At 40.2% G+C, this 9,939-nt stretch overlaps 1 protein-coding gene across 1 annotated transcript in view; it reads left to right on the top strand.

The window, feature by feature from the left end:
* The first annotated feature begins 1,978 nt into the window (after positions 1-1,978).
* Positions 1,979-9,939, top strand: part of LOC110458863 — a 16,386-nt gene continuing 8,425 nt past the window's right edge. Inside the window, exons 1-3 of the mRNA XM_021510819.1 lie at positions 1,979-2,074; positions 6,041-6,657; positions 9,038-9,205. Of these exons, the coding sequence (XP_021366494.1) occupies positions 6,078-6,657; positions 9,038-9,205 (748 nt within the window). The 5' untranslated portion in view covers positions 1,979-2,074; positions 6,041-6,077. The remainder of the gene's footprint in view (positions 2,075-6,040; positions 6,658-9,037; positions 9,206-9,939) is intronic.

Raw genomic sequence — 9,939 nt, 5'->3', positions numbered from 1 at the left:
GGTGTACAATCAGTTGTTGGTGTCTTCCCCAGTCAGCGCAATCAGTTGTTGGTGTGTTACCCAGTCAGTGCAATTAGTTGTTGGTGTGTAACCCCGTGAGTGCAATCAGTTGTTGGTGTGTAACCCCAGTTATTGGTGTGAAACCCCGGGTGTGCAATCAGTTGTTGGTGTCTTCCCCAGTCAGCGCAATCAGTTGTTGGTGTGTTACCCAGTCAGTGCAATCAGTTGTTGGTGTGTAACCCCGTGAGTGCAATCAGTTGTTTGTGTGTAACCCCAGTTATTGGGGTGAAACCCCGGGTGTGCAATCAGTTGTTGGTGTGTTACCCAGTCAGTGCGATTAGTTGTTGGTGTGTAACCCCGTGAGTGCAATCAGTTGTTGGTATGAAACCGTGTGTGTGCAATCAGTTGTTGGTGTGTAACCCCGTGTGCATAATCAGTTATTGGTGTGTAACCCAGTCAGTGCAATAAGTTGTTGGTGTGTAACCCCGTGAGTGCAATCAGTTGTTGGTATGAAACCTTGTGTGTGCAATCAGTTGTTGGTGTGTAACCCCAGTTATTGGTGTGAAACCCCGGGTGTGCAATCAGTTGTTGGTGTGTAACCCCAGTTGTTGGTGTGTAACCCCGGGTGTGCAATCAGTTGTTGGTGTCTTACCCAGTCAGCGCAATCAGTTGTTGGTGTGTTACCCAGTCAGTGCAATCAGTTGTTGGTGTGTAACCCCGTGAGTGCAATCAGTTGTTTGTGTGTAACCCCAGTTATTGGTGTGAAACCCCGGGTGTGCAATCAGTTGTTGGTGTGTAACCCCGTGTGCATAATCAGTTATTGGTGTGAAACCCCGGGTGTGCAATCAGTTGTTGATGTGTAACCTCAGTTATTGGTGTGAAACCCCGGGTGTGTAATCAGTTGTTGGTGTGTTACCTAGTCAGTGCAATCAGTTATTGGTGTGAAACCCCGGGTGTGCAATCAGTTGTTGGTGTGTTACCTAGTCAGTGCAATCAGTTGTTGGTGTGTAACCCCGTGAGTGCAATCAGTTATTGGTGTGTAACCCCGGGTGTGCAATCAGTTGTTGGTGTGTTACCCAGTCAGTGCAATCAGTTGTTGGTGTGTAACCCCGGGTGTACAATCAGTTGTTGGTGCGTACATATGTAACCCCTTGTGTGCAATCAGTTGTTGGTGCGTAACCCCGTGTGCACAATCAGTTGACGGGCCGTATCCTACAAAGTCAGAATACTTTGTATAGTCCCCGTGTAGTCCTTTCTATATTATACCGGTGCTGTTTCATCTATAGTTTACCTGTGTAGTTCTATCTATAGTATACCCGTGTTGTTTTATCTATGTCCTTCAGATTAAGTCTGCAAACTACAGCTGCTGAAAATTATTAAGCTGACAATGTTTGGATTCTGGAATGTATTGCAATCAGATAATTATTGAGCTAACAGTGGTTGTATAGGATTTTTCTTTTTTTTAATCGGTAAGCCAACAATGAATCCTGGAGTGTATCAACACTCGGCGACATAATTTATTAGCATGTGTTCCGTTTTCACCTGAGCTAGTAACCATTCCCCAACAATTAAACCTCCCTTGAACCCCGCTATGTACCAGCACACTGGTCTCCGCGAAGTGTCTCTAATCTATAACGGGAGAGCGCTAGGCTGGCGGGACATGTGTACCGTGGCCACTTCACCCCACCTGTTAACTATATCAGCTGCAGGTAACAAGACTTTATATAGAAGTTTTCGATTATTTATATTGGGTTAGAAATATGAAAAGCATTCTCCAAAAGTTTATGTGCACCAAGTCGCACGCATTACTATAACTTGTTGAATGCACAAAATTCTACACATTATACTTTTGCCGGAAAAGTAGCCACAAAATGTTACTTACAAATGCGCAGTACGGCTAAAGGCCCTCTGCTATCGCCGAGAGCCCAATCGTACGATCCTCGTTTGCGCATGCGTTAAGAACCAGCTGGAGTGGTAAACGTATGCCGGCGGCCTTGTGTGTGTCGCAGAATTGTCAAGATATGGCATGTCCGTTGGCCGAAGTTTACCTCATGAACTATCGTCCATCTTGTTGGTAAGGTTTTGTACTTTACAGTTGTATATCATTTGTAAGATTTTGTTTTTTGTCTGTCATTTAATTTTTGTAAATGTCTGAAGGCGTGATCAATGTCCTGTTTTTAATACTTGTGTGTTCATAAATGGGGGTAAAATAGAGGTGGTGTGTCCTCCTGTTTCACAGAAATTGTCTCCTCTAAGGGTTGTCACATATCTAACTAGTGAATCCAGACATTTTCTGAGATTATTAAAGAAAGAATTAAAAATCTTAAGCTTAAAGGAGGCTGACTGTCTTGCAAACGAAATCAAAAGTGGAAATCCCAATGTCTTGAGTCCGTGATCATGGTCATAGCATAAGGAAATTATAACCCCTAATGTCGCATTACCCCAATACGGGACACTTTTTAGTGAAATAATCCTGAATATTCATAACCATGAATAATCATTGAAGGTCCTTCTCCGTTTGAACCGATGAAGAATTTTTACCAAAAGAGCATCTTTGGGCAAAGGGAATTTACTATCTATCAATGGAGGATGTGCCTCCCCAGGGGCAGAAGAGCGGGGCCCAATAGGGGAAATAGGGAAAAATATTTTCCCTTCCTTAAAAATTAAGGGATTTAAACCAAATGTGGTCTGAAGCATACTTGGGGGAAAAAAAACACAATTTTGTTAATTTGCATAAAAAGGTGCATGTGAGGCCCAATAGGGTAAATAGAGGAAAATTGAAAATATTTCTCCTTTTTTAGCTCGGTTTGTTCAAATGAATGACCTTCACTCATATTCAAGGTCACAGTGGTCTAATATGTGAAAAATCTTTAAACAACTTCTGAATAATCAAAAGGTCTAGGGTGATGATATTTGGCCAGTAGAATACTGGGATAAAGGGCTTCCTATTTTGTTCAAAAGAATGACCTTGACTTATATTCAAGGCCACAGGGGTCAAATATGTTAAAAACCTTTAAAAAGCTTCTTTTGAATAACTAAGAGGCATAGGGTTACGATATTTGGCCAGTAGCATGCTGTTATTAAGGGCTACCAAGTTTGTTCAAATGAATGACCTTCGTCCATTTTCAAGGTCACAGGGGTCAACTGTCTTAACAAATCTTTAAACAACTTCTGAATAACTAAGATGCCTAGGATAATGATATTTGGCCAGTAATATGCCAGGATGAAGGGCTACCAATGTTGTGAAAATGAATGACCTTCGCCCATATTCAAGGTCACAGGGGCGGATGATATTTGGTCATTAACAGGCTGGGATGAAGGGCTACCAATGTTGTGAAAATGAATGACCTTCGCCCATATACAAGGGCACAGTGGTCAATATATGTTTAAATCTTTAAATGACTTGTTCTGTATAACCAATAGGTCCAGGGTTATGATATTTTGCCAAAAGCATGCTGGGTTGGAAGACTTTAAACTCTGTTCAAACTAATGTCCTTGTTCGACATTCAAGGTCACAGGCGTCATATGTTTAAATCTTTTAATAGGCCCTTATGAATCAAACACTGATATTCTTCCTGTAGCTGCATTTTAGTCCACTTTTAAGATTACAAGTGTGAGATTAATACCAGGTGAGCGATTCAGGCCCATTGGGCCTCTTGTTGTTTCTCAAAAATCGGAATTAAGACATTGAAGAATATCCTGGCTGCGTCTGATGTAAACACACACACGTGCCTCGTAATCGCCACGCATCACTTCCTTGGATTTATCTACTCTAATCCAATTAAAACAACCCTTTTCCCGTCCTTGACTTACCCCCATTGTCCTCCACAGAGCACCCTCGGAACAAGACCATGTAGCCATAATTGGATAATTGAATAATTGCCGATATCGTGCTGTGTCGTTGTGCTGACAAATTCACCATTTTGACAAAAGAGTTCCAATACCTGATCTTGTCATTGAAATGTACTAGGATGCCACGGCCGACTGGACAGCGATGTCGGGGGCTGAACGATTAACCTGTAGCGATTGGCCAAGAACCAGTCATTGCCAAAGTTTTTTCTTGCTGTCTGCAGTAACTTTAATAAAAGCCCTTCATCGGCCTTTCGCCAACAGCAGACTCAAATCGTCGATCATGTTTTACTTTCGCAAATGGTGCCGAGGCACAGTGTACGTGGCAACTGCCGTGATATATTTTCGGATATTATACACATGCAAACCATAACAAATTTACATGTAACATGGCAGTGGGCTCGCGTCTAGCACAGGTAAATAATACATTGTATATATATATATATCATTGAAAAGACGTAATGATTAAGAGCAAATTGAGTATATCCAATGAAATCTACTCCCTAGTGATTGTTCATGTTATTAAAATAACGACCAACATAGAGAAGATTTTAAAATGGTCACCACAAGTTGATAAGTAATGGTTGTCATTGAAGCGTCGAACATAAATACTTACTGGTTGTGATACATACTCTATCTCCTGCTCATTATAACTTACCAAATTGAAGAGAATGTTAATGCACTTCCGTAAGCCTACAAGTAATCAAGCAGTTGGCCACTTTGCATTTTTATGCGACTGACACGTCCTTCAGCCTTCCTTACAGAAGGTTTATATTGCTGAACATATTGAAAATATACATTAAGCATTTCCTACACCCAAAACTTACCTGGTAATCGGCCACCCAGTTTTATTTCTGCACTATTTTACTGTATACTGGGATTTTTTTCTTGCAGTTTAATTTTCGCCTTCGCCCTCTGTAATGAGGGCGCATTTATCATATCAGCGAACAGTAGTAAAGAACATTCTATTTATATTTATCACATATAAAGGCGGGAAATGAAAACTGGGCAAATATGAATTTTACCGACAAAGGGCGAAAGATTGACATGGCAAACATTTCCTGGTATACAGTATTTAGTGTACTTGTCACCTGGCTAGCGGAGTTCGGGGTACAAAAAGTATGTCACCGGTGTACAAAATGTATGTCACTGGTGTACAAAAAGTATGTCACTGGTGTACAAAAAGTATGTCACTGGTGTTCAAAAAGTATGCCACTGGTGTACAAAAAGTATGTCAATGGAGTACAAAAAGTATGTCACTGTGACCTATATCCTGAGATAGGTGTACAGCTTGGTAAGTAAAGAACGGGTGCAGTATGAATTGCCATACAATATTTGCCATGTTATACCCTTGTCCTGAATCCTCGTCATGGATGGGTGGTTTTCTGGATGCGTGAACAGATTTAGAAACACCTAGATATTAGCTATTTAGAAGACACTCATTACTTGACACACATAAGTATATTGCCTGAACGAGATTTACTCCTGTACTAATGTGAAAACCCTGCGGGCAAACAAACTCTCAATTCCCCTGGAACAGGAAGTGGAAATTGTGATTTATCCCCCATAACCCCACACCTCCGTAAGTGACCAACTGTACCTGTACATATATGATTGCTCCCTTTGACCAGGGATGTAGGCAATCACTCATTATACCACTTTTTATAACATCTGTTGTGGATAAGTATTTACAGCTGTACATGTCAAACCACAATAAACTTGTGCCTTGATTCACCGCTTGACCAAGGGACAGACACAGGAAGGAAGCTTTGATATTAAAACGATGTATTTACATCTTTATTAATAATACATATACTGTATAATGTCTGATCAGCGACGCCATTGTTAGTTAACGATAATGGTTCATCAAACGTCACGGATGAATGCCGACAGTAGGTTATACTGCTGGTAATCATCCGTGATTTTCAATCAGCGATTGATAGGCCAGAACAAGCTTGCATATAGTCAGCCTTAAAGCCGATCAATTTGATTTGACCGCTAAAGCTGATTCAGCCAAAAAAGACAAAAGCATTATGGATGATAACCAGCCGCGAGCCAGACACTGTTCAACACAGGACACACGCTGACTGAACGGAAGGCAAACTATTGGATACTAGGCCATACGTATAACTGTGCTCTCCTTGAACTAAGCCTATAATGAAATTCTGACATACTTTTGTCTATTTTCCAGCATCACCCTTGCTTTCATCATTTAAACCAAATCAAAGATGGCTACCAATTACCAGTCTTCCAAGGAAACCACAAATTTTGCACGGATTTGCAGGTTGGTCACCGATGTCATCCCGGACTTATTGCGTGATTTGCTCAACACTCGGTTGCCAGCATCAGGACTATCTACAGTACTTACCACCCAGAAAATGAAGATCGTTTCTGTGTTGATGCGACATCAAAAGAACATTCTGTATCCTCAAGGTGGGGTGTATCAAGGTTCTGTGAAGGATTTGGACACATCGCTTCTGTACATCCTTCTAAGAAACCTTGGAAATATTCCACCTCATCAGAAAGGTTGGGGAAACGCACCGGGTATAGAAGACAGATCGCTGTCGGCCAACATCGACCGTCTACGTGAGCAGCGCAATGAGACGATTGCACATGCACCCAATACCTACCTTTCTGATGGAGATTTTCAGGCTAGTTGGGACATCATCCGCCAAAGTGTGGAGGAAATACAAAATAGTGAACTAAATACAGGGCGGTTTGTAGTGGCCGTGGATGCTTTGTATACCATGGAGATGGACCACAGAATGACAAATAAATACATCGAGGAACTTCTATTGGATATAAAAGGTAGGTTAGATGTTGGATTGTCAGATTATTTAAGTCATATACATCAGATGACGACTTGTACAAATTGCTCTTTGTCCATGGTCCCATGGCTGTCCTAATATAATTCTTAGTATTGCTATTTCCTAAGAATTACTGGAAGAATCTTTCTCAAATATCATTGTAAATTTCCCCGTAGTCCTTGACATTTTTGTTTCATTGCATTTTAAGACTGATTAAAAACACCAAGATGGCTGCCTGGCATTTCTGAAGATTTACTGAACAGATCTTTCTCAAATTTCATACGTAGATTACCTTTGGTCCATAATTGAGATTAGAACTAACAAGATGACAGCTGCCAGGCAGACATCTTGGATTGTATGAGTTCTCTTTTGTGACACTATTTTTCAAGGAGTTAACAATGGCTGATATAATCATATGTATCGAGCTAAATAAATACCAAAAGCAAACAGTATGATCGTTGGTCTACATATATATTGTACTTGTACAGTGTATGTATTAGAAAAACTAAACGTGACATCTACTTAACTTTGGTCCTGGGTTCTTTCCTCCAAATGTTTGTCAAGGCCATAACTTCTGTCCTTCTGAAGATAACTCAGTGATTTTTTAAGGATATGTGGGATGGTAAGGCCTAAACAAAATATACCTGTTTCCCATGTTCCCACCGACCCTATTTTTTCATAAGAAATACAAAAGAGAACATAACACTGGTGACCATCAGTGGAGTTTGGATTACTAAAAACGAGTCCAGCTGTAGGGATAATTTAGAAATGTAACATTGGTGGTAGCAGTAGCACTACTGTAAATTACGGTTATAGTTATTCCATAATCATTTATATAAATTAGATGGTTCAAATAATAATTTACTTCAATGTGTCGTTTGAGCCTGCTCAACACAAAAACTGTGAATGCATTTGTGTATTTATTTTACAAGAAACAAAAATTATATATTTGGTGCCTTTCATACTTTATTAAGGCAATAATGTGAGCTTATGCTGTACTGCGGCGTCCGTCGTCCATCCGTCACCTTTTTCTTTTGAACGACTTCTTCTGAAGAACTGGAGGACCTAGGGTCATGATATTTGGCCAGTAGGTACCTGGGATTGAGTGCTATAAAGTGTCCTCATTGAAATGACCTTGACCTACTTTCAAGGTCACCTGGGTCAAATATGTTAAACATTTCAAACAACAATATCCTAAGAACCGTTTGGACTAGAGGTATGATACTTGGGTATGTTATGTAGACCAGCTGTGTGAATTATTTTCTTTATTACAGTAATGAGGTCAAAGGTCAACTTTAAGTGCAAGTCAGGAGTCAAAGGTCAATGTGGGTTAAAATTAAAAGCTTTGAAATTAAAATTCCAAATTTCAGACAAAAACATCTTCAGAACTGTTTAAGAGATGTAAACAGGTCTTGTTTTCTAGTTACCAAATTTTGTCTTGCGTTATCTATATGTCAGTTTCATGTAACAAAAGAAAAAGGTGAACGATACAGGCCCTCTGGGCCTCTTGTTTAAACTTCACAGAGGTAATCTGAAAAAATAAAATAAAATGTTTTTTTTTACCTACCTACCTTTTTTTGAGCCGAAACACTCACTCGAAACACATATTTTTATTTGGCCTAAGGCAAAGTGTTGGGTACCACTATTGGGTCTGTATGCCCAAGGTCAAGGTCACATTGAGGTCAAATTTAAGTTAATTGTGTGGGGTGTTACTTCTAAGTTGCTGTGGTTAACTCAAGGAAATGTTAAGGCACAAGTATGATGGCAAGGCAGTGGCCATGGGTGGCAAACCACAACTTTGTCCAAACACACAAGGTCAAGTTCACATTAAATCTTGCCCATTCACACCAGGTCAAGATCGCATTAATTCTTGTCCATACACATAAGGTCAAGTTTACATTTAATCTTAACCATACACATAAGGTCAAGGTTACATTAAATCTTAACTATACACATAAGGTCAAGGTCAAATTAAATCTTGTCCATACACACAAGGTCAAGGTTACATTAAATCTTGTCCATACACACAAGGCCAGGGTCACATTATATTTAAATCTATAAACATAGCCTAAATTTAGATATTGAGATACATTATCAACCTATTATACATACTATACAATATTTACTAGATACAGTGTATATGCTAGTAAATAGGAAACAACAAACCTCAATTTCAAAGGACAATGTCAAACTATGTTAAAAAAAAGAACCACAAGATGTATTGAGTGTTGACATGACCATTAAATTATTGTTAAAGTGACTAAAGATCTTACCATGCTTGGTGCTAAAATCACTCTGGGATCATATATGTAAAAGTTTCTTATGTAAATCTATTCACTGACCTGCATAGAAATTATATGCTTTGCCTTGTATATTTTCAGATGATGTCAGCAAAGTCAAGGAGGATATCCATGACACGAAGGAGGATGTCGGTGCCATGAAGTTGGATGTCGGCGCCATGAAGTTGGATGTCGGTACAGTTAGGGCCGATGTTAGGTCAATGAAGGACAAACTGAACACCCTGTCGACAGGCACAAATCCCAAAAAAGGTATGGAAGTTAGTCCGGTCATATCAGCATTTATAACCTGGACACTTTTGTAATAGAATTTAGTTTTTAGCTCACCTGGTCCGACGGACCGTGGTGAGCTTATGCCATACCGCAGCGTCTGTCGTCCGTCGTCCGTCCGTCCGTCAACTTTTCCTTTAAAACGCTACTAGTCATGAACGACTGAGCAGAGTTTGACCAAATTTGGTCAAAAGCATCCTTGGGGGTAGGGGAACACATTTTGTATAAATGATGGGTCTGGGCTCCCTGGGGGCTGAGGGGTGGGGCCCAATAGGGGAAATAAAGCAAATTCTTTAAAATCCTTCTTCTTCTGTAGGAAAGGATTTGGTCCATATTTGGTCTGAATCATTCTTGGGTAAGGGGAAACCAATTTTGTATAAACCATGGGTGTGGCCCCCCAGGGGCCTTAGGGGCGGGGCCAAATAGGGGAAACATAACCAATTATTCTTTAAAATCCTTCTTCGTTTGTAAGAATAAAAAAAAATTGGTCCATAATTGGTGTGGAGCATCCTTGGATAGAGGGGAACCAATTTTGTATAAACCGTGGGTCTGGCCCCTCTGGGGGCTGAGGGGTTGGGCCCAATAGGGGAAATATAGCAAATTCTTTAAAATCATTCTAATTCTGTAGGAATGAAAGGATTTGTTCCATATTTGGCATGAAGCATCCTTGGGTAAAGGGGAACCTATTTTGTATAAACCGTGGGTCTACCCCCCCC

The sequence above is a fragment of the Mizuhopecten yessoensis genome, unplaced genomic scaffold (assembly GCF_002113885.1).
Source record: "Mizuhopecten yessoensis strain PY_sf001 unplaced genomic scaffold, ASM211388v2 scaffold9847, whole genome shotgun sequence".
Taxonomy (NCBI): domain Eukaryota; kingdom Metazoa; phylum Mollusca; class Bivalvia; order Pectinida; family Pectinidae; genus Mizuhopecten; species Mizuhopecten yessoensis.
The sequence above is the reverse complement of the archived record's forward strand: the minus strand, read 5'-3'. Positions and strand labels throughout refer to the sequence as shown.